The sequence below is a fragment of the Molossus molossus genome, unplaced genomic scaffold, assembly GCF_014108415.1.
Source record: "Molossus molossus isolate mMolMol1 unplaced genomic scaffold, mMolMol1.p scaffold_m16_p_1, whole genome shotgun sequence".
Classification (NCBI taxonomy): Eukaryota; Metazoa; Chordata; class Mammalia; order Chiroptera; family Molossidae; genus Molossus; species Molossus molossus.
Window position 1 is genome coordinate 217,493,505 of NW_023425344.1, and position 25,896 is coordinate 217,519,400.

A 25,896-nucleotide genomic window follows, 5' to 3' on the forward strand; every position below is an offset into this window, starting at 1 on the left:
GTGATCCTCCAAAATGTAGACCCTCCGGGGGGGGGGGGGGGGCACATCCAAAGCTACCCATTCACTCAACAAGTGCCCATTCACTGAATATCCATTATTTTCGATACATGGGCCTTAGAAGCTCGTCTTTGCGTGTAAGGAGGTCACAGTCCAGTCAGCTCTTCATCACTGCAGAACCTCGGCGTGAGGGGAAAGCACAGACAGATTCTGGTAAGGAGAAAGGGGCAGGAGGATAGCAGTTACAGCGCCGGAGGAGACAGTGGGCCGCGAGGAGTTCACCTGACGAGATAAACCGGCCTAACTCCAGCTGCTCCTGCAGCCGAGCGCACAGGGCCCTTACGGAGGCCAGAAGACAAGCAGTAGGTCCTCCCTCCGGTCCAGAAGCACCATTTTGTAAATTAGGTCACAGAACGTCAGAAAGATACTGAGAAATCCCCATACAGAAGGAATCACATTAGTTTTTATTATGCTCCAAGCTGCTGGGTACAATCTACTGAAATATTGAAATAAATGACTGAGAAAATCAGCCCTTTTTATGGTCTCATTTGCCCAAATTGCTTGCCTCCCTCCCTTAACTCATGCTCTCACATTTTGAGGTCAATTTCCCCTCAGTGATGACCCAGGGGAGTGAGACAACATTTTCCGAGCCTCGAGATTGCTTGTTTATAATTTCATGTTGTACCGTCCTCTGTTCTGGCCGAAGTCCCTTCCAGGCCCCAAATCCCCACCACTGGAGGTGGCAGCCCGGTCCACAGGCTTCCCTGAGAGCAGATGCCTTCGGCTGTTCCGGGGTCCTAACAGGGTGATCCCCCCCTCGCCCCTCCATTTCTGAGGCCCAGAGAGCAGGTGGGAGTGAGCCCAGGGTCTGTCCCTTCTGCTCGAAGTGGAGTACCGTCCCGCCCTCAACCACCTGAGGGGCTCAAGCGGCCACGTTGAAAGGCAAGGCCAGAGCCTCGTCACTGAGTGTGGCCTGCAGACCAGTAGCAAGGGTACCACCCTGCAGCTTATTAGAAGCGCAGATTCTCAAGCCCTTCCAGACCAGCTGAATCAGCATCTGCACTGAAAGGAGAACCACCGTCACCACCCCGCCCCCACTGCCCACCTCTAGCCACCGTCCCTGACTCAGATGCACCTTCTAAAGGCGGCAGGGGACAGACACAGCCCAGCCTGCTCTCTGGTGCCTCGCGCTCAATTGAAAGGCCACTGTTCCACGTGCTACCTTTTCTCTCCTCCTGGTGGAGCCACATTTCTTGATTCCTGAAAAAGTGGCTCTTGCCTTGGCTTCACTAAAGATGCCTCCTCCACCACTAATAGAAGGATGGTCTGTGTCCCTGGTGAGTGAGGCATTTGAAAATCATCTTAGCTCCTTTATCCATCAGCCTCAGGCTTCCAGAGCGCACCCGGGGTCCTTACCCACCACTCTGTGCATCAACTGGCATCAGTTCTCGCCTAACAAACTCTGTGTCCAAACATATCCTTTTATTTGTCAAATCCATTTGTGCTAGACACGTGTCCTCTAGCTAAGAGCCTGTAGGTGAGTGTGCAGGCCTGTCCTACAGCCCTCGCGTTAGCCAGGCTTCTCCAGAGAAACAGAACCGAAAGGCTGTCACTGTAGGGAGAAGGAGACCTGCACTGTATGGAACTGGCTCGCGGGCTTATGGCACCAGCAGGTCTGTCTGTGGTGTGGGTCGCCGGCTCACAGCCTGCAGAGCAAATGGTACCGATGCGTCCAAAAGCAATCTGTTGGGTTATGCCGTTACTCGGGAGGGTCAGTCGTTCTTTTCCTGTTCAGGCTTCAATTAATTAGATGTGGCCCAGCCACATTATGGAGGGAAATCTGCTGTACCCTACTCATTAAAGTGTCAATCTCATCCCCAAACACCCTCTTAGAGACACCCAAAATAATGTTGACCAAATATCTAGACACCTCATGGCCAGTCAAGTGGACACATCAAATTAACTCTCATAGTCCTTATTAGAAATTCCTGATGGGAGGGGAGGGAGAGGCACCAGCGTCACAGGTGGGTCACCAGAGTTGCGGCAAAGGTACAGGCAGGTGTTGGTGTAGCCTTCCTTACCAGGCCAGCACTCCGTCTTCTGCAGCATCCTCGGTCTGCCATTTCCCCTTTACCAGTGACCTCGTGGAGGACAGGGCTCAGTAGCATATAATTCCACGCAGAAAAGAACAAGCTAGACAGATGTGACAAGAGTCTCCTTATCACCCAGTCCCAGGCACCTCTGACAACTGTTTACTTAAGAGTGAGCCCAGTCCCAGGCCCCCTTCCTGCACAGCCGGCTCAAATCAAGACGTCAATCATTTCAGAACAGGTTTGAGTTTTCCCTTTGGAGAATCACAGATCACGAATGAGAAAAGTACAGAGAGGCCACAGTTTGGACAGCAATCTGGGTGACGAGGCTAGTTTAGGGCAACCTTAGACATATCATGGAAGCACCAAGCTAGAACCAAACCACCGAGATATCTAGACTCAACCAGCTCCTAGAATCACCCTGGAGTAGAGCCCCCGCTGGCCTTCCAAAGACTGGCTCTGATTACAGCAAGCCCCCTCCCCAAGCCCCTTTTGTTCTTCTCCATCCGCGTTCTCAGTCTCGTCTCCCCTCTTTGTCTCCTGCAAACCTGACTTCTTTTTCTCCCCTTTGATATTGCACTTCTCTGTAGTTCCTGGCAAAGCCACTGAATACCCCTCCTCCACACGATGTCCTAAATGCCTAACTCCACAAGGGCTGATCTAGTACAGATGGTTCACAGGCCTCCACACACGCAGCCCCCCTCCCACGTCCACACGGCTTCCACGGGTACAACCTCATTTTCCCTCCAGCCAGTTGGTGATGACTCAAGAGGGTCATCATCTTCCCTCTAATTCCCCTTTCTACTCTCGAGCCTTTGACCTTGTGATGGAGCCGGGACTGCAGTCCCAACGACCCGGGGGTTCTTGACAATGGGGTGGCATAAACTGCTGAGTGTCTATAGGTTCCAGGGGAAAGATATGATGTTAGTATCCTAAGAGTTCGGCTATCAACCCCTTGTCCTATGAAACAAATATCTGCATTATCAATGTGTCGAAGACACAAAAAAAGAGTATTAAATTATAAATGTCTATAATCCCTCCCTTCCCTCTTACCTTCCCTCTTTCTGCTGAGGAGAGAAAGTGCCTTTGGCTACTCGGCTTCCCTCTCTTCCAAAGCCCAAAAGGAGAAGGTCAGTAAAGCCCTGGGCTTCCTGTGCTGGCAGAAGGAAGAGTGAAATGTTTACAGGTGTGCCAGTGACCAGTGGAAGGGAGGGGCGAAGCTGCAAGGCTGGGTGAGGCTCTGAAAAATACTGAGAAGTCTGAGTCCCCCTTGGTATCTGCTCTCTCACTTAAAGCCGGAATGGCTCATAGGACTTTGGGTCATTTGCATTGGGTGTCCTTGCGTGTGAAACCGTATTGCGGCTGTACCACATGGTTCCCCACTTACCTGATACAGTTTTTAAATCTTTGAAAATGAACAGAAACTCTACGGGATTAATTGTATCTCACCTAAAACCTAATGGAAAAGCCTCAGCAGAACCAAGAATGAGAATTCAAAGCCTCAGGGTGCTAAATCATTGACCCGGCGACCCCAGGTGCCGCGCACTGCGTGTGGCCTCCTAGCTCTGAGTGACAATACCTAACATAGGCTCCGATGGTCGCAGCACACAGCGCTCCCCTTCACTCACTCTCTCCGCAGCACTGGATGGCCACGAACCTTACATTGCTGATAAGCATCTCCCAAAATTATACTTTTAGTTTTAGATGTGTGGGGGGGAATCAGTGGTGGGAAAATATGTGGATAAGGACATAAAGTGGTAGATGTTACCTTATACAAACTCTGAGAAAATATTTAAGTTACAGATGGGCTTCCAGACATTCATTGCAGAGAGGATCCAAGAACTGTTTTATCTCAAACTGTCATACATACAACCTTCGTTAATCACAATTAACCAGCAAATATTAATATTTCTTGACAGTTGTTAAGAAGCAAAAAAAAAAAGTTACCTGAAAAGAACACCTGTTCTGGTTAGGGATATTAAACTAAGAAACATGAAATAAGGGGGGAAACCCACAAATACCTGATACTCTAGGGTCCTGAGTAACAGTGAGGCAGACAAGTAAATACAATCTAGGGCAACAACCACATACCAAAGTAGCAAACAGAAATCACCTAATGTTCTCCAAATCATCTCAGAGTACTTCGGAAAAGAAGTTACCGAGAGCAGAAACACACACTCTACACATTCACTTGGCAGTTCATTCGCTAGGCCTAGGCACCATCAGTAAAGGGCTGTATTTAGGATCAAGTTACTGCTGCTGTCTTTACAGGTCACATACTTCTTTCCGTCCACAGTGAACACGTGTTGCAGATTCTAGCATCTTCAAATACGCGGTATCTTCTCAGTACCTTCAAAAAGCCAGTTTAGGTAAAGCATTAGTGGTTCATCATAATTCCCTGACGGAGATAAACTACTCTGCAAACAAGGTTATCAAGCCGCACTGTGGCAGACATATTCACCTCACGTTCCTACTCATAAAAATGCAAGCCTGGTCCGACAGCCTAGTGTAAACCTGGACAAGCCTAAGACACAATCACAGAGCGGACCAAGAAGAAATGGTAGAAGTTAAGTACAGGAGACAACACTGATGACATTTAATCCAATCCATATATAATAGTAGCGCTAACCACATAACCACACTTGTTGGGCACCCAAACATCTTTTGTCTGATGTACATCTTCATGGTAACAAAGTATGGGAAAAATTAAAAGCGCTTTCTATAAATATTTTTACATATGCAATATAGAATTTCATCTCCTACTATTTAGCATTATAGACTCAATATTTTACCACATCCCTCTATATTCTTTAAAAAGTTACATAGTAAGCCCTGGCTGGTTTGTTCAGTGGTTAGAGCATCGGTCTGCAGACAAAAGAGTCCCAGCTTCGGTTCCCACTAAGGGCACGTACCTGGGTGGCAGTTTGTCCCTGGCCCCGGTTGGGGTCATGCGGGTGGCAACCAGTCGATGTGTCTCTCTCACATGGATGTTTCTCTCTCTCTCTCTCCCTCCCACTCTGTCTGAAGATACATGTAAAAATATCCTCAGATGAGGATTAAAAAAAAAAAAGTTACATAGTAAGGTTGCTCCATAACTGACAAGGACCAGTCCCCAACTATTGACTACCTAGGTTGTTTCCAGCTGTTAGCTATTATAACCACTTGATGAATAGCCTTTATATGTATATACAGGTGTGCACTTGCACGAGGATGCCTGGGAACGCACTGCTGAAATAGGCCTGCTGAGTCAGAAACAGAGCCAAGTGCAGGTTCTCGGTCTGTCCCGCCAAACGGCTTGCCGCAGACTTGAACCATCTACGTCTCCAGCAGCAGTACCTGAGTGGCACGTCACCCTGTGTTCCTCAACACTGGATATCAGTCATTGTCTTTGTCAACTTGACAGGCCAAAGATTGCGTCACGTTTAACACGAATTTTGTTTTTTACTTGAGTATTTATTGGCCCTTTATTTATAAGTTGTCTATATTCTTTATTTTCTTTTGAATTATTATCCTTATTGACTAGAAAGCATGCTATGTGTCAAAGATAATCACTCTGTGAAGTTCCCAACTCAAAACTCCGATAGGAATGACTTTAGACTTACTGAAGTGGGGAGGTATAACATCTTCACAACGCGGAGCCTCCTACCCCAGCCCGGGAGCTGTGTCCCCATCCATCTGCTTTATGTGTCTGAGCCAAGTGCTCTCTGCGCTGTTTCTCGTCACGGTCCTGCACTTTCTAGACACATCGCAGCGTTTGGTGTTGTAAAAATAATATATCCCATCATATTTTTAAACTCGTTATATATAGCTAGCACCTGATAGAACTTTTAGGAGCCTAATACTTCTTTGAAAACTCTTGGTAGGAACACTATTCCGCTTCTCTCCTCCCGTGGTGTTTGAATGCCCTCTCTGACTCTTCCCGGCCCAGGCGGGAGAGGGTGTGCAGACTGCCTGCTCTGGGCTGTGCGACAGGTCTGAGCAGAACGATGAGGTCTGTGGGCGATTTTATACATTTTAAGGGTTTTCCTTTACATTACTTCATCTGTTATTCACAAAACCTGTCTAAAGTGGATGGGATACCATGAAGTAATTGTGTTATTATTCTCATCTGAACGATGGGGAAACTGAGGTTCAGATCTGAATCACTCCTCTGGAGAGTCTGATAAAAATGCAGACTTCTGCTCTAGCCGGTTTGGCTCAGGGGTTAGAGTGTTGGCCTGCAGACCAGGTCACGGGTTTGATTCCGGTCAAGGTTTGATCTCTGGCCCCAGTCAGGGTCGTGCAGGAGGCAACCAATCAGTGTGTCTCTCTTACATTGATGTTTCCCTCTCTTTCTCTCTCACTCTCTCTCTCCCTCCCTTTCACTCTCTCTAAACATCAATGGAAAAAAAGACTAATCTGGAGAAAATAGATGCCTCAGAGAAGACCCTTAGTTTGGTTGGAGTTTAATGCACTGTTCAGTCACTCAACCCATATTTATGTAGCTACACATCAGGTCCATTCTAGATGCTGGGACATGAGAATAAATAACAGCACTTTCTGACCCAATAGGCAAGTAAGCATGGAAAAGAAGCTTAAGGTATTTGGCAGGCATCAAGGAGGAGTTATGAGAGTGAGTTTTCCAGGTTATGGGAGTTCTCCACGCCAACACGTGTAGGGAAAGCAGTCTAGAGGCCAAGCAAGACTCTGGACTTCCAGGGTGTGGCTGTCATGGAGCCATGGCTCTGTCACTCAGACTCCAGGGTGGCCAACTTCAGCCAAGTCGTCATGAGTATAATAGGTTGCAATGAGTCTGGAGTGTAGGATGGTAAAACATAAAGGAGACCTGGGAAGGTAAACCAGAGCCAGACTGCACAGATTTCATACACTCTCGAAGGTATTTAAATGGGCGTGGAGGCGACTGGGAGCCACGGCTGAGGAGGTGGCAGAGAGGAAGAGCAGCACCGAAGGTGGAGCCTAGAGAACGAACATGGGGTAGGAGTCGTTTGCAGGGGACCCGGCGGGGGGCAAGGGGCTGCAGGGAGCTAGCTACAAGGAAGGTAAAGAGGGTTCTGTGGACACTTAGCAAGTAGAATTAGCAGGACACGGGGACCAAGCGAACGTTGAGGGAGCAAGGTGAGGCCAAGCAAGGTTCCGAAATTCCAGGGTGTGGATGTCATGGAACCATGACTCTGTCTTTGGTTTGGCCCCGTCCCCAGTCAGCTCCAAGTTCTCCCCCACCCGCCATCATCAAACAAGTACTGGCAAGGAAAGACCTTTCCTGAACAGCCACCCACACCCACAACCAGGGCAGTTTCACTCCAGCAAACCTGTTCCTGAAAGTGCTGTTATTTAAGAAGCCATGTGCTCAGTGACGCCACCTTACATTTGTACAAACTCTGGTGCACAAAATTTTCATATTCATGATTTCCTTTGCTCCTCAAATAAATTTCATTTTGCCAGTTTAAAAAAAAAAAAAAAGAATGAGACATAGGAAGCTGTGGTTTGCTCAAGGTCCCAGAGTTCTTTCAGACTAAGTCCAGGGCGCCAACCAGTTCTTCTGCCTTAAAATCCTGGCGGTTACAACTTGGAGTAACTACAAACCAAGTGCCCTGTCACAACAGACATATGAAACAGATGGAAGAAACATGACCAGGGAGGGAAGATGCACGGCGGACTCGTTACCCTGTTCCAATGGGTCCTCGTTACGCCAGGATGACTGTACAGACCTCAGCAAAGCAAGCCCTCGGCTCCAAGTCCTAACGATTTTCAGGAAGCCTATTGGAGTTTCTCCTCAGTCTTTCTGCAGAAACAGGACCTCATGCCCCATATCAAATAAGAGACCCCTACCCCACCCCCCAAGCAACTTTTATTTCACACACACACACACACACTGCTCAGGAAACAAGAAGCACGCTTGGCACAGAAGGAAAATGAGCAGGCTGAGGTGAGCCGAGCAGATGAGTTAGAAGTGTTTCCAGACACATTAAAAGGATCACGTATGAGGGAAGGATGAAATCTCACCAGGAAGGAATTCACCACCATTCATGTTTATGAAAATGTCTTGTTTATGTCTAGTTTCATACTGTTTTCTAACTTATTTTAATTTGAGGGGACTCTCATCCCAGATGCTTCTGAGCTGGCTCCTTATAAAATGTACGTGCACATTTGCGAGGTTTACACCAGGTCACTATCACACACAAGCTGCCCCAAGAGTGGACACTGGAGCTAGGTGAGTCACTGTCCCAGACAAGATCTAGACAGGAAGACGAGAAGGGATGAGGGTCAGTTCGGGAGGGGCGGGGTCACTGGGTACTTCTGAAGACATCCAGTCAGCGAGGCATGATGAGGGGTAGAATTGTGAATTTCCATTTACACTCCGATTCCTTGCAGCCCCCTAGACATAGATAAGCTGCCATGATGATTACAGTTTATAAAGATCTGAACAGTTTATAAAGACTCTTTGTGTCCCTTTAGGGTAAACATGATTTGTTCATTTTTCAGGTGAGAGAGAGACATACAGAGTTGCCCAACATCTCACCAAGGGAGTAGCATGGAGAAAAATGACCTGAAACTTGGATATAAAGCAAAAGCATTCAATTGTCCTTTCAAGGTCATGCTGGGGCAGCATTTAACACCCTCCCTCAAGGACTAACAATCTAGGGTAATACCCCTTCGCTTGGTTCTACTATTAACTAAAAGCTTCAGTTTCCTGAAGTTACATGTTGACTTGTAAATCTTGTTGGGTAGAGATGCAAATAACTACTGTTTAGTGTAAAAGAAAACACCAAAGTCTATCTTTTCCGTAGGACAATAACCAGTTTTCTATTGAACATAGCCATCTTATTCTAACATCTTGCTTTTTAAGTACCTCGATATGCCCACTTCCTCAAAATGCTCTTGAACAAGATTTATTATCATACTGGTTCTCTCATTGTCGAGTTAATAAATCTTTGACATCCTATATTTCCACGAGAGCAGTGTTATTAACTTTCTTAAAATTCTATTTCATGTTATGTCTATAATCTGGTGTTTCCTCCTCTAAAGTAGCAGCTTTATGGTACTACATCCACACACCTCGTCAGGTCTACCTCATCCTACCTGCCAAATAGAAGACACTGGACATGGGTGACGCAGACAGCTGGCTCTGTGCTGGGACTGGACGGGCACTTGGAGGCTTGCTCCTAACTAGCCTGATATGTCCACCATTTGCGTTTTCAGGATTCATTACATATTCATAATATTGATTTCAAAAGACTGCTCTTGGCAGATGAGATGGCCAGCCCACCACCCAACAAGGAAGGGACTTTGAACCAGGTTCCTGGGGCTGTTAATGGGCTGGACTGGTTTACAGTGACCAACACGTCCTCATTGAAGTTTGCAAATGATCCACAGTTTTGTGAGGTGGCTGAAATGCTGAGGGGAGCAAGCTCAGGTCCTGCCTGGGACATTTTCTCTGGGTGAAACTAACTGACCTTCGAGAAATCAAACCCACCACTTAGATTTCACTCCAACTCACAAAATTAGCCATTTCAATACCTACACAAAAAAGAAACACAAGGAAGCAAAGACTTTGAGGGATTTGGCAAGAAGTCTTACATACTTAACAGGTCGCTGACAACTTTTCACACTTTATGGAGAAAACCATCTGAGCCATTAGCAGGTCATTTGACCCACTCTCTTTAAAACCTCTCTAAAATCAGGAAACAACTCTAATAGCTGGAGAACAGAAGGTGAGCTGGGATTTAGCCTAACCACTGTCTGCCAGATTTGCTGGCCGCGGGCGCTTCCCAGCAGTTAGTGTCTTGCAGGGAGCTTCAGGCCGCAGGTCTCTACATTTTGAAGGCTCTCCTCTGCCTGAGTTGCCCCTTGTGCTCCACTTCTGCACTGTGTATTCATCATCTACTACATTTGCCAGGATCTGTGCTGCAGACTGTGCAGGACATGAGCTATGGAAATTCTGTCCTCAAGAGTCTTCCTGTCCAGTGGGAGATGCAAGACTAAGAAATAAATAGCTATCATTTAGGCCCAGCCCATGTGGCTAGCAGTTGAGCATCGACCCATGCACCAAGAGGTCGCCAATTCAGTTCCTGGTCAGGGCACATGCCCACATTGTGGGCCCAATGGCGGCGGTGCAGGAGGCAGCCAATCAATGTTCTCTCTCATTGATGTTTCTATCTCTCTCCCTATCCCTTCCTCTCTCCCTAAAATGAATAAAGAAAAAAATATTTTAAATAGCTATCATTTAGGGTAGAAAGTGACTTGTAATCACAAATATTAAGACCCCACTATAAGCCAGTTAATGTGCATAATGGGTATACAGTAGAGAGCAAGACAGACTGGTCCTTAGAAGAGGTTCAATAAGCATTTGTTGAAGGAAGAAAGTAATTGTTCAGTACCCACTACGGGCCAGGCTATGTGCCAGGCATTTTTTCACTTAATTTCCTCCTCACAAGTCCTCATTTCAGTAGGTCATGTTATCCTTATTTTTAACATAAGGAAACAGGGGCTCAAAGGCGTTAGGTGACTTTCCCAAGGCCACGCAGACAGTGAACAGCAATGAGAGGACCGTGATGCAGACCCACCTGACCTAAAAGATCCTGCTCTTTCAAGCTCACCACGTTTACTATTAGCATGGTAGGGCACGTCTGCCTTCTGCTGTGGTGGCTGCTCCATTTGGAAGTAGAGCAGACACCGGCCTGTTGGCAACAGCAAGGCAGCCACTGCTAGTCCAAGATAAGGGCTCACAAAGCCGTTTGGACAACCCACAATCTGTGATTAATGCTTGGATCATCCCTGGCTGTCCCTAGATGTTCTCTAGCATCAACTGTGTGATCCACTTAACTCCTTTCCAATAAAATGGGAAAATAAAAGGGCAGAGAAGAGAGAATAAACGTGATTTCCAGAGACAGGGGCACAAGCTCTGCTCCCTCCCTTTCCGTTCCTCCAGCGGAGCTGGCCGGACACACACAGGAGGGAGCCACGACACAGCGAAGGCTCCCCGGCTCCCACCGCAACACGACATCCTCCCTCTTCCCACGGTTTTCCAGAACCCAAGGGAAATATTTTAAGTCCTTCTCTCGCTGTCTTTGGGAAAATGAAGAATCTGGGACTTTTATTGCTAAACAAGCCTTCAAAATAAGGTCTACACTAGTGAGTCAGCACAGCGCCACCCTGCATACCCACCTCCTCCGCCCCATCTCCCCCATGCACCCCGGGTAGCTCGAGAGCCACCTCCTGTCCCGCCCTCCGCAGCCCAAGTAGCTGCCGAGCCACCCTTGTCTCTTCTGCCAGTGCACTCATGTCACCCTTGGCCTCAGCTCAGACACGTCCTCTAGAAAGCCATCTCTGACCGCGCTCCGGCAGGGCGTGTGCCTCACGCACTAGTACCCCCTGGTGTCCCCACGCCCCACCAGTGTGCATGTGCGCGCGTACACACTCGCTCGTGTACACACTCGCGTACACACACGCTCGTGTACGCCCATGCACGCACTCGTGTACGCCCATGCACGCACACATTCGTGTACGCCCATGCACGCACTCGCATGCACGCACAGTAATACCCCTACTGCAAGCTCCCAGCACTCTCCACGCCGCCCTGGCAGAGCGTTTCCTCAGCTGCACCATGCCCCGGCCGTGCTAATGAGCCCCTCCTCTCCTCGCTCCACACCCGGATCTCCCTACTCCCAATACTGAGCGGCTCAGGAACTCAAAAACCCTGGAGGAAGGGAAGGCCAGAGGAAAAAGAAGGCGCTCAGCCCACAACCCACCCTTCCAGGGCGGGCACTGGCCTCAGGCCTGGTACAGTTCTTTACAGTCAAACCTGCCAAGGGAGGGAAGGGGGAGGCCGGAGGACAAGCAGGCCGGAGGGAACGGTTGGTCTCTGAGAAAACCGAACAGGAGCTTCAGGGCTCCAGTGGCAAAGGTCAGAGCCACCGTTAGACATATTGGCAGTGCCCAGTAGAGCCGCGAGGGTGACTCCGCTTCTAGTGCCCTCCCACCTGTGGCCCTGGCCCTGTGGGTCGCAGCATGGCCAAGGCGGTCTCTGGAACAGCTGCTCCTGACCTGCATTTACTGGACTTGCTAGAGGCAGGAAATCCCACGTGCAATGACTGGATTTCTTCCCTTTCTTCCTGATCCGTGACTACGTAGTGAATTGGTCGCTAAAGTAACCACTTAGGCAGATTTCAGTAACATCTGGCTGGACTTAAGCAAAAGGAGGAGGAGGAAAACAGAATAGGACTGAGTTCCGGGCTGCACATTCTCACCTTCATTTCCATTGCTAGCCTGTCATTTGAAAGGAAGTAAAAATGTTTAAAATCCCCTCTTCCGTCAGCATTGTCACCAGCGTTAGATGGAGCTGGGTTCGCCACTTTAAAATACACTTTTAAAAGCTCATCAGAGTGGCCACAGGCATGTTATCAAGCTGAACACATGTTGACCTGCGTAGATAGAAAAACTGTTCCCACTGTCTGTGGAGGCAGTGTTTTTAAACAAGTGGTTTGTAAAAAAAAAAAAAAAAAAATGAGCCATTAAGAAGTACTTTGCATACATGTAGTCCAGGAACCTGGAAAACAAATAAAAGTAAAATCAGTACCAAATCAGCAACTCTGAGCAGCAAACTAGAGAATTTGGCTGGCATGTGTTGGAGATACAGTTTTAAAAGGTTGCTAATTCAGCCCTGGCCGAGTAGTTCAGTTGGTTAGAGTGTCCTCCCAATACGCCAAGGTTGTGGGTTCCATCTCTGGTCAGGGCACACACAAGAATCAACCAATGAGTGCATAGATGTCTCTCTGTCTCTCTCTGTCTCTCTCTCTCCTCCCCTTTCTCTCTCTCTAAAACCAATAAATAATTTTTTTAAATAAAAATAAAAACCAAAAGTTTGCTAATTCAGTTTAGCTTTCATTTCCTGCACAACTAATAGTAGAAGGCATCAAAAATCAGCTTTACGTTGCTTTTGCAGTTTTTAATCAACTAGGAAAAATCACATTCTTCTTTGTCTTTACTTCCATTTCCCAAAAGAAATTAAATTTTTTTGGAAATCTAAATTTGCTCTTTCCACCAAGAGAAGTGTATCATGCATTCAATCTGTTCAATCTCAGTTTAGTTTCAAGTTGAGACTTTATTTCATTTCCAGACATGTGCAGAGTGGTTGGTATCCCTGTATTACTTCTCACCTTCAGATACAATTGCTTGGCAGAGCAGTAGGCCTGCTGGGTAAATCAAACTCTCCGCTTCTCACTCTCTATGCACCCTTTAGGTAAGTGAAACCGAACCTGTACAAAACGTCCTCCTGCAACTACAGTTCAAAATTGTCATGAATCCCTTGAGCTAAAGCATAGGAATATTCCATTAAAAAATACTGTTCAAAATAAATCTGAAGTCCATCTTGTTTCATGATTTGTGTTGCCTTATAGATTATAAAATATGCAGATGTGTTCATGTTCTTTGTGTTCAGAGTTTTATTAACATTTCAAAGAGAGATAAAAATGGAGATTTCTAACAGAGAAATTGCTTACACAATTCTGTGTCCTGAAAAATGGCTCCAACCAAACAGAAGGAAAAAATTATCTAACAAAGAGAAAGTTCAGCATTCTTTTCCTTCAAGAGCTTAAAGTGCTAGGGCCTAATAAGGATCAATGGATGCCCATGGGGTGACTTAGTGGCACCAGTAATATTCATCTCATTTGAGTAATTTGGCTCAGCTCACCCACTCTTGCTGAGCCTGAGGCTGTCTTTCATTTGGAAATCATGCTGTCATCTTGCCTTAGAATATACATGAATGTGGCATATGCTTATCCTCGCTGCCCAGCGAGACGCTGGCATGAAGAAATGTGAAGGCTCCCGATTGAAGCTTGTATTGATGGGTTGTCCTCTTCTCTTCTCCCCTAGTTACCGTGACAGTGGGAGGCAAGCAACACTTACTCGGACTGTATGACACCGCAGGACAGGTACATTTTTATTGTCGTGATTTATTATTATCTTGATTCATTTTTATTATCTTGATTCATTTAATAGCTAGTGACCTCTTCGGATCACTGGGGGTGAAAATTATTGCCTACCTAAATGACAACCAAAGCATATTCTTAATGTCTGAAAAATATTTATAATCACAAAAAAACTAAACCATTACATGATTCAGGGTGTTGATGGGCAAACAGTGATGACTAACAACCAAAATTATGTATTTGGCCAAGACGTCCAGTTTCTTCCTACCCATACCAATTCCAGATCCAGGCTTACTGAGTCAATTTCATAAATGTAAGTCTCGCCCATTATTGTTTTCCTGTTACATTCTTTGCCTATCCTTTATCTAAATTGTCTAGTGAGCTGTGCAAAGGTCCTGAAAGAAATAGATGAGAGTAGGGCTTAGGAAGAAGACAGGGTAAGTGTTGGGAGGAAGAAAAGCCAGGACTAGGTGTCTTCCAAAAGTGAGGGTCAACCTCTGAATAACTAGGGGTTGACTCTAAATTCTCCAAGATTTTTTAAATGTTCTCACTGTATCAGGTATGTTTCTTCACGTTGGAAAACCTGGCCAACCAATAAATAACATAAGGCAATGAACTAGAACTCTCAACGCTTAATCAGGTAGCACCTGCTCTACTTTATGACAATCCTTACCTTTCTCTCCTCACACCCCACACTCCATTAGGAGAGAGTCTAAGTTCACGGGTTGGAGGGGAAGTAGTTAAGCAATTGGTAGCTGTGAGCCAATTTCTTTGATAGAGCTTTTGTTAACATATGTCGTGGGTCATTTATTTAGGTCAAAATCAGCAGGTTTAGTCTTATATCTTAAGTCCTTTGGAGTGAATGTCTGACCATGCTTTTTCTCACTGTGAGTTTCCTGATATTTGTTATTTATAGTTATGCATTTGGGCTCCCCCCCCACACACACACACACAATTATATGGAGATATATCTTTTTGCTCAACTTGAAAGCTCTATATTAGGGGGAAAAAATAGTAAATGAAATTTTCTTTGGGATTTCTGTATGCATTTGCAAGGACCACTGTATAAATGTCTGTGGGACATCAGAGGCTGGTGTTGGGCAGATCTAGAAAGTGGGGAACTCAGAAAATCTAGCACAGGACTCAAGGCTCCTAAGAGCACCCAGTTCTCTCATCAGCAGATGGCTGTTTGGGCCTGCGACTCTCAGGAACTGAGAACTCACATCAATACCAAGACACGGGACTAGGACAGGAACCCCACACACACACCATGTCCAATAGGAGAAAATCGGTTTGGCTCCTCTGAGCTAAGTACAAAGGCCTCAGTGCAGCTGATACTTGGCTCCTCCTCACCAGAAAGCATTCCAGCAATAGGGGTACACTGTTCTTTGAGCTGGAGTTGCCAAACTCAGTCACATAGTCATTGGGGTGTCCCCATTCATCAGGGACTCACAGCCTTAAAGAGGGAGGAGTTTACTCCTTGCCCCTCTCTAGTCAGATTTTATAGATATTAAATCCAGTTTGAAAAGTTCAATACAGCAAGAATTCGTGCCTGACTCCGAGCCTGTTTCCCTTGGCGTCTGCAAAGCGCCGGGCCCCTCGGGCCGTCCAGCCCTCCCCCTCCCACGGCCTCTAGGCAGCTGTAGGCTGCTGTGCACTGATTGCCCCCAGACAACCTCCCCAGGCCTCTATTTAATTTCAAGTTCAATAAAACAGTTTAAAAGCTCTCGTAGAGTTTAATTCTTCTTCCCCACTGCTCTGTCCTTTTCAGAAAGAAAACGTGAGACAATAATAGTATAGGAGCTGAAGCTCTCAGGCAGTGTAAAAACATCTTTCAACTCCAAATCGAAGAAAGCAGAATGACCCAACGCTCTGACGCAGGGGAAAGTGATGAGCACAGATAAAATATAACAATAAATGGTTACAGGTTTTCTTCCACTTCACTGTCACTTGAATCCTTTCTGGCAGCTGCTCTGAAAGCTCGGAGGGAGACCAGGCTCATGGGGAGCAGAAAACGCGAGGGAAAGGAACAGAACATGTCTCGTGTTCTCTAGGCCTCAACTTCTATGATGAGGACCTTTAAAGGATGACTCCAAGAGCCCCAGCCAGGGGGCTCAGTTGGTGGGGGTGTCGTTCCATGTGCCAGCAGGGTTGTGGGATGGATTGAGTTCCCAGTCAGAGCACATACCTAGGTTGCAGGTTCGATCCCAGTCGGGGCACATATGGGAGGCAACCAATTGATTTCTCTCTCTCTCTCTTTCTCTCTCTGCTCCCCTCCCCCCCTCCTCTCTTTTAAAAATCAATGAGGATTAGGGGGAAGAAAAAAAAGATAACTCCAAGAAACCTAAAAGAAATGACGTAATTAAGCAAAATGATTTGAGGGTAGGCCTTTCAGCAGTAAAGGATTATTAAATGTTGGAATCTGTTACATTAAGGGATGACAGGTAGTTCATTTTATAGACCAGTGGTTCTCAAACTTGAACAAGTATCAGCATCACCTGGAGGCCTTGGCTCCAGCCCCAGAGTTTCTTATTCCACAGATGGGGCCCAAGAACTTGCATTTCTAGCAGGTTTCCTGGTGATGCTGCTACTGGTCTGTAAGCCACACTTGGAGAACCACTGTTCTAGAACCTTGTCACTCGAAGTGTGGTCCAATGACCAGCAGGATCACTGTCAGCAGGGACCTTATTAGAAATGCAGATCCCAGGCCCCACCCCCTACTAAATTCTAAAATGTAGTGTTAAAAGATCCCCAGGTGAGTCGTATACACATTAGAACTTGAGCAGCACAGCTCTAGAAGCCTTTGGTGGCTGCAGCAGTTCCTAACGTTAGGAGGAGGGAAATACCGAGTCCGTTCCCATGGGCTATGACTCTGCCAGTAAGACTTTGTAACAAATTTAATTTAGAAGCATTGTCCCAGCATTTCCATGCCCTGCCTCAGGTAGAATAGTCCTCCCTCCTCAGTTATATTCCAGCAAAGTCACATGGCTAAGAAATATCTAAAATGAACTCAAAAACACTCATATGGCCAGAGTTGCTAATAAGAAAGAGCGGTGATCTCAAACTTGCTCCTTGAACCACAAGGAGGAAATAAGTCTCTGAACCTGGCTGTAGAGTTCCATCTTGCTGTGGATAGATGTTCTTTCATGAATAAACCAAGGAGCGGTGTCCCTTGGCTTTGCTTGAGCTACCTGTGGGTCGAAGCTGATGAAACCAACCTCAGGAAGCACATGTGTTCTGAAAGGTCAAGCGATAGGAACTCATTGTTTCTACCCTCCAGGTTACCCTTGAATAAAATCCTTTGACCTGCTCTCCACCACTCGGCCGCCCCTCGTGGCCTTGGGCACACCTGCAGGCCCACGCCCTCCTGAGACCCTCCCCCAGCCCTTCAAAGCCAGCCAAGCGTGTGCTAAAGACAGTTAATAACAAAGTCACACGCGGACACTGCCAGCTCGTGGCATCGGCCAGTGAACAGTAGCTCTGAATCCCTGAAATAAACTAATATTTGGACTTTGAGTAGAGAACCCTCAAGACAGAGTCTTCAGAACTCTGGTTCATCTGTTAGGTAGAATTCTGAACATTCGGTTAGCCCAGCGACCGTCCACCCCTTCATCTCGTGGCACACACACACTGATTACTAAAATTCAGAGGCACACCAAAAAACACATTATACTTTTTGCTGATCTGAAAAAAAAATAGGTATAATTTTGATGTATTCATACTGGACATTTATTGCTGTGTTGGCCGTTGTTATTTTTTTATTTGACAATCCGAGGGAAAAGAGGTCAGTGCCCCTGACTAAATGGTCAGGTATTGCAGGTTTTAAAAATTCTTGAGGCGCACCTGTGTGCCAGGGCGCACCGGGTGAAAGCAGCCGGGTTGGGCAGCGAAGTGAAGGCTCCCCTGCTGGGGGACTCTGCGTGTACCCCTCAGCTCACTCTGGGAGGCAGTGCGCCCGGCCAGGAAGCCAGATCTCCGTAGGACTCGTCCAGCGCATGAACGTTACTGAAAGTCTCTCTGCTCCTTGGCTCAGCCGAGTCCGAGAGCCGGCTTTTCCATGACCTGCTCGCAGGCCAGTTTGTTCAGAGAGCAGGACGCCGGGTGGGACGCGGGAGCAAAGCCTGGCGATCGCCGGCGGCAGGGACGCCACACTAGGAGAGGGGTCTCCCCAGGTCGGCTCGGGGCCCAGCGCCCCCACCCGGCACTGCACCCAGCGCGGAGCCGCCGCGCTCAGACCTCTGCCTCCTCCTGGCCGTGGCCCTGACTTACAGGCGGGCAGAGCCCTGCTCAGACTCAGGATGGACGTAGCTCGAAGGCAACATGTGCAGAAGTGGCAGCTAGGGCTCTGCCAGGCAGGAACAAGAACCTCTCGGTTTCAGGAGCCCGGTCTCTCCGCGGGACGCACCCTGCCTTCTCCGCACACAGCCCACGGGATCGGCCTGCGGGCCAGCACGGAAGGGCGGCTGTCTCTGACACACCGCAGCCCGCAGCAGCTTAGCTGCCTCCGCGAGCGTGGCAGCGTGGCCAGCGTGGCAGCGTGGGAGCGTGAGAGCGTGGCAGCGTGGCAGCGTGGGAGTGTGGCAGCGTGGCAGCGTGGGAGCGTGAGAGCGTGGCAGCGTGGGAGCGTGAGAGCGTGGCAGCGTGGCAGCGTGGCAGCGTGGCAGCGTGGCAGCGGGAAGGCCCTCGGCCGCACCCCTCGGCCAGGGCTGCACACTGCGTGTCTCGCCGGCCCTGATTGCTGAGGCCCCTTTTCCCCAGTGGACTGAAGAGACACGGGACCAGGCAGGAGGCAGGGACAGCTGGGGTTCATTACTGGCAACCCGGGGTCTACCTGGAAGGACGCCAGTCTTCCCCTTTGCTATTGGCTCACCCCGTGGGGCCATCTGGAGCACAGAACCTGGCATCGATCCTCTGTGGAAAGTTTGCCTTAAACCTCAAAATCAGTGTTTTTCCTCAGGGAGCAACTCACCCTTTCTTGCTCACAGGAACCTTACTGTGGCTTCAGAAGTGTGCAAATCCGGGGTGAGGGAGCACTTAGCCCACACAAGTTATTGGTGACAGTAACCTTAGGACACCGTCTTACTTTTCCAATCCAAGTGATGAAGAATGGATCTGTAGGGACATTTATTCAGAGTTTCAATTAAAACATATAAACATTTGAGTCTCATTATTACTCAGTTTAGGACAAGTTCATTCCAGATTCAGCCCTGATACCAGTGAGGACAGGGACGCTGCAGCTACCATTGACGTGGGATGGGGAAGGACTCTTGACCACCAAAGCACTTACTACATTCAAGACTCTGTTCTAAATGGTCTACAAATATTAACACATGTTATACCCATAAGAGCCTATGAGGCCGGCACTGTCATCAACATCGTTTTATCAATAAGGAAACTGAGGCAGAGATTACACGGTAGTCACCGGCAGGGCTGATGTGAACCCAGGGAATGTCTGTCCCTAGCCCATGGTCTTAAGCACTGCACTGTACTCCCAGCCTAGGTGTGTTGCCAGGTTTTCCAAACCAAGCTTGACAGATATGAGTGTATTTGTAGGACAATATGAAAATGAGACTTGTGCTGAAAATCTGAAATAAACGTCACTAGACCCAAGAAGACTTGGAAGCAGAACTTACTTCTGAGTGACTGGGGTATGGGGATCAGGGCGGGTGGAGGGAGGGTGCAATGCAGGTCTCCCTGCCACTCCAAGTGCGCTGCCTAGATCAGCAGTGTCATCATGACCTGGAAACTGGTTAGAAATGCCAAGTCTTGGGATTCATCCCAGACCTGCTGCTGAATAGGAATCTGTACTTTAACAAGAGCCCGGGGGATTTCAAGGTATACAAGTCTGAGGAGGGCTGGTCGAATGGTTTCACTCTCTGCCTGTGCCATTTGATGCTAAGGCGGTCCTGAACGTTTCCAGTAGTCACCTGCGGTCCTCCTCAAACACCAGATGTGCCTTCAAACCAAACGCTCTCCTGCCTTTGCAGTGAAGGTGGGTGGGAAGTACTCAAAACCTACTTGCCCCAAATCCCTCCCTGCCCTCCTCCCATTCCTTCACCTCTACCCTCGCCCCAGCCTCTTTGTCCACTTTAATCTTCCAAAGCCTCATTTGAGCTGTTCTTTTATAGTAAAACACTGTCCTTTCAAGAAGCACTCAAGCCCTGGTCTTCCACTCTCAACTCCAAATACCAGCTACACTACATATCCACTGCGCATCGCCCCTTACACCATCTCAACCTCCAACCTAGGCTCAAAACATGCTCCATGGCAAAAAAAATTACTTATCAGCTGGTGCAAATTCAAATCCCTCGACTTACCCAAGATCCCACTGCCCAGCTCTCAGTCCCCAGGGGATGCTTCTTGTGATTAATCCTCAGCCCCTTGCCACATGTCACAGCTGCAGCAGAGGCCGATGGGGGCTGAAAGGAGCCCAGCCAGCCCAGGTGTAGGGCTCCTTTAAAGGTACGTTTGCTCTGTAGTCCCAATGCAATCACTTAATCTGTCTAGACTTTGGTTTCTTAAACTACAAAACTGGCTAAGGAGGAAGGGAAGCACAGTAACTTGGGGTTCTGAAACTGGGGCTGTCATGGAGTCATCTGGAGGGCATGTTGAGGCACAGATGGGGCAGCACCCTCTCCCCCAGAACCTCAGCTCCAGGAGGGCTGGGCGGGGCCTGGGAGTGGACACGCCTACCAAGCTCCCAAGTGATGCCAACACCACACTTTGGGAAGCCACTGTGCTTATAGCTGATCCGTAAGACCTCTCCCAGCCCTGAAATTATAGATTTCAATTCAGTCAAAAAAAATTCTCATTATTCTATTATCAGAGAGTTAACAAAGAACAAGAAAAACTTCACCTGTCTCACTTCCACATGAATTGAATTGTTTCCCCTATTTTCTGTCCCTCAACTGGATGCTAATTCTTATTCACATTATATAGTTCACACGGCATCTTTAACAGTACTAGACATTCAGGAGGCAATTAATACATCGTTTTAAATGGAATAGCCCAACCAGACTGTTTTCCAGAGATCAGAACACAGAGCAGAAAAGGCCCAGGGATGTGTGCCGTCAGGAGCCCCTCAACTGGGGGGGCCCCTTTGACAGCTTCTGGGTAAGACTCAAATAGACAGGGTGCTTTCAGACTACCCGTATCTGCTCCTACCTCATCTAGTTGTGACATTTTTCCCAATTTTTGGTTTTTTTGGCTTTGAGGTTTTAAATATACAGTGTCTGCTGCCATCTGGTGGTATTTTCTAGCAGATGCAGCCTGTGAAATAGATACTCTAACCCCCATGGTCTCCAAATTGTTTAGCTCCCTGGGTCTTTAAAGCATGAGTCTATATTAAGATTCCTGGATAACTGAATTTCCAAGAAAATGCTTAACCTGCCACTTTAAATTCTGAAGCAAATAGTGTGGTCACAGTTAAGAGCTAGAGTTGGATTTCAGGCTGAACACCCCATCTTGATATTTAATGGTTCCGTGACATTTGTCCATTACCGAACTTCTCTTAAGCTTAACTTCCTCTTCTGTGAAATGTGGACATTGATGGCACCATCCTTCCAGGAGTGAGGGTTCCACGGGATAATGCGTGTCAGTGCTTGAAACAGTGCCTGGCCCTTAGGAGTAAGCCCTCGATATATCTTTGGTTGATGGTGAAGATGATAAGGATGTAAGTCAGTGGTTCTCAATCCCAGACAGTGAAGTCAGAACACCCAGATAGGCAAGCCCACTCTCCAGACATTTTGATTTAGTTGGTCCCAGAGTAGGAGAGTGGGTAGAGGCAGGCAGTTGGCTAACAGGGTATCAAGATGTTCTCCAAACTCCCCAGGTGATTCTACCAAAGGAAGTGACCCATGGAAAAGCCATGTGTTCTTTTGCAGGTCACCGACCACCCAGTGTCATCTAGTCAGTCAACAGCATTTATGGAATATTTGCTGTGGACAGAGTACAAGTGGGGCATGAGAAAAAGTCAACATGGTACCTGCTCCATCTATGACATTCCAAGGAGGAGGAATAAATGGCAAAGGGCAGGTGGTGTCATAAGCAGTTGCAGGTTATGGCGTGTGGGCCTCATGGCTACTCGGAGAGAGAGAGCCCCAGAGAGAAAGAAGAGAGGCAGAGAGACCATGGGAGAGAAGGTTGAGTTTTCAGGGCCAGTTGTGTCCAGAGGAGAGGTTAGAAACAACGGATGAACTGTCCCCTTCCCCACCCCCTGCTGCCACCACCTCACACACAGACATGGGCATGGGCACGGCTCAGCTACGGAGCAACCAGTGGTCATGGCCCCACTGCCCAGCATGACGAATGCTCGTCCAGCAATGAGCCCGACTCCACTTATCTGCTTCAATTGAAATATGGTAAATGACCCACAGTAACTGAATTTTTTTATTCTTTCGGTTTATTTTTAGGATTTGGGGATTTTTCAGCATCCTTGCCATCTTGCTTTGCATTTTGTTTAGGCGGCTAGGAACCTGTGCTTAGGTTTGTTTTTGTTTTTTGTTTTTTATCCTCACCCGAGGATATTTTTCCATTTTTTGTACAGATAGAGTGGGAGGGAGAGAGAGGAAGGGGGAGAAAGAGGGAAACATCGACGTGAAGGGACACATCGAGTGGCTGCCACCACACGACCAACCAGGGCCGGGGACAAACTGCAACCGAAGTACGTGCCCTTAGCGGGAACCGAACCCGGGTCTCTCTGGACCGCAGGCCGACGCTTTAACTGCTGAGCCAAACTGGCCAGGGCTGTGCTTAGGTTTTTATAGCACTAGCAGTAGGCCCAGCGGCAGGCGTGAGGCCTGAGCCCTGCACACTGGGTACCTGGAACAGCTAAACAATATACAAATGCATGCCCGCCAACCCTGACCATCCCCAACCGTCTAAGGGACTTCCAGTCACGTGTGCACATGTACAGATGTGGCAAAGTAGGTTTACAGTTGTGAGTATGCGAAAGTTTATTCTTGTATTATTATTATTTATTAATATTGTATTATTTTCCATGTGAACATCTGTAAAGCTAGTTTTGCCCCACCCTGTATGTGTGCTCTCCCTTTTAAAGAAAAGTCAGTAGAGTCAACAGAAAGATGGTGATGTTGCTACTTTTAAATATCCATGACAGATTGACAAACCTCAGAGGGAAGGGGGGAGGATGGGAATAGATAAACCGAAGAGCTGATGTGCATGTATGCATAACCAGTGGACACAGACACAGTGCGGAGAAGGTGAGGGGGTGTCAGTGGGAGAAAAAGGAGGGACATCTGTAATACTTTCAACAATAAAGATAAACTTAAAAAAATAATAATAAAAATAAAGTATCCGTGACGTATCGTTTAAAAACAAGTGGCAAAACAATATGAACTGTATAATCAATTTATCTTTTTAAACTAAACAAGTACATTGTATATGTAAATAAGTATAAAATACTTGGCTCATCAGTAGATAAGTGGACAAAGGAGCTGTGGTACATATATATAATGGAAAATATACTTGCCCATAATAAAGAATGAAATCTTAACCATTTGTGACAGCATGGATGGACCTAGACAGTATGATGCTAAGTGAAATAAGTCAGACAGGAAAAGACAAATATCATATGATTTCACTTATATGTGGAATCTAAATAACAAAATAAATGAACAAACAAAATAGAAAATAGACTCACAGACACAAACTGTTGGTTGCCAGGGGGTGGGGTGGGGTGGGGCTGGGTGAAAAAGGGGAAGGGATTGAGAAGTACAAATTGGAAGTCATAAAATAGCCACGGGGATGTAAGGTTCAGCATAGGAAATATAGTCAATAATGTAATAACTGTGTATGGTGTATGATTGTCTAACCACTGTGCAGTACACATGAAAACATAATAATATTGAATGTAAACATTTAACAAAAATAATTGAATTGTAGATGAAAAAATAAAATGTACACAAGAAAAAATGTATAAAATACTTCACAAGATACTGTTAAGTAGTGGCTTCCTCTAGAACAGAGGAAAAACTAGAGGTCACACCAGAGATGAAAACAAAGTTGCATTTTTACCCCATGTACTGCTGGAAGGTTCACATTTTTGCAATGAGCATAAATGAGTTTTATAATTCTTTTAAATATTAGCAACAGTAGTCAGGACCTAATAAATGAATCATATGCTGCCCTTGTCTATATACAAATGTATGTGATAAGTGTGAACATACAGGTTTGGGTGCACCTATGTATGTGTGTGTGTACAGAAAATATACACATGTAAAGTATATGTGGTATCTATGAACACATATGTCATACTATGGTGTGTGAGGACATGTAGGTGTGCATAGTACATACATATATATAGTAAAAGTATACACATGTACTCATAAAATTACTTTTGGCTTATGTGTTACTAAATTCTGTGAAAGTATATAAAATCTCCTATTGAAATAGCAGATTTTACCTTGGAACCTCCTAAAACGTTTTACATACAATAAAAGGTACTTGCTGACATTTTCCCAAAGTTGAGATGATCCAGTGTTTCACTTTGTCTTTATCATCTCCCACTAAAATAGCATATACATAAACATCTTGTTCAACCAGAGCACAGCCTGGTCAGAAAAGTCTTTGGGGAGAAAATAATTAAGCTGCATTTTATTTATTAGACCACACTGTGACCTTTAGGTAGACTCAGAACAAATCCCAAATTCTGAGCTCTAAACCCTCATACAACATATTTCTTCGACTGTCGTGGTGTCTGATTTGGCAAGAACTCCTTGTTTTGCATTTTAGTTAGCTTTTCTACATTAAATTCGAATGTCATTTTTTAAATCGTATAAGGAGAGAACTTCTATGCTGGCCAGTGGCCGGGTAACGTAAGCCCACGTTAAGCAAAGCACAGCCCCAAGGCGACAGCAGAGTTCAATAACACTTATTGAACTACATACACTCAGTGGGTGAGCTTTATGGTATGGAAATTACCTCACTAAGGCTGTTAAATAGATTTTTAAAGTTCATCTTAAAAGAGAGTAATTTATAATCTCCATCCACAACAAAAAGGTGTTTTCCTAACCGATGGCTCCTTTATTTCTAGGACTATGAGGGAGCGCCAGATTCTGGGGGGCCGGGAGGGCACGGGGTCACAGTGGGATCTGGCCGTGTGGGTGGCTCCCTGAACCACAGGGGACCCGCCTCAGCCAGCTGAACAAACTCTTTGCTCTCCCCACAGGAAGACTACAACCAGCTGCGCCCTCTCTCGTACCCCAACACCGATGTGTTTTTGATCTGCTTCTCGGTCGTAAATCCTGCCTCTTACCACAATGTCCAGGAGGAGTGGGTCCCGGAGCTGAAGGACTGCATGCCCCACGTGCCTTACGTCCTCATAGGGACCCAGGTCGGATAAAGGGCGGCGACGGCAGGCCAGGGCAGGCAGCGGGAGGGTGGCCGAGAGGAGAAGACCCGTCCGGTGTCTCCTGAACATCCTAGTCCACAAACACTGTAGAAGAGGATCTCAGAGAGAGGGGTCCTGTGAACAGCCATTCCTAAGATCTGCATAATTATTTAGCCATAGTTGAAAAGACAATAGAGCTATTTAATGTGAAGCAGGAAGTTTTGGTGTGACCTTTACAAATTAATCTCTCGGCCTCTTATTTTTAAATAACAAATTGCCTTGAGCCAGAGCAATGAAGTGGGGATGTCAGTTACACTATCACCTAATGTATTTTATATCTAAGAACCATGCTTCTTTGAAAGTCACAGAATAGGTGTGAATGTCAAAGTGACCCCAGCAATCAGAATGGTCACATTGTGACAGCGGGCCTTGGTAACCCCTATACCCCTCCAGACGCCCTGGTCTCCAGGTCTCAGAGCCCCGTAAAAGCAGATACACCGGGCAAACAGCACTGCCGCTGGGGAAACCTTGA

At 46.9% G+C, this 25,896-nt stretch overlaps 1 protein-coding gene across 1 annotated transcript in view; it reads left to right on the top strand.

Annotated features, from left to right (window-relative positions):
- The window catches only part of RHOJ (ras homolog family member J), an 89,568-nt gene that overhangs the window by 44,708 nt on the left and 18,964 nt on the right, over positions 1-25,896 (top strand). Inside the window, exons 2-3 of the mRNA XM_036265930.1 lie at positions 13,959-14,017; positions 25,203-25,367. Of these exons, the coding sequence (XP_036121823.1) occupies positions 13,959-14,017; positions 25,203-25,367 (224 nt within the window). The remainder of the gene's footprint in view (positions 1-13,958; positions 14,018-25,202; positions 25,368-25,896) is intronic.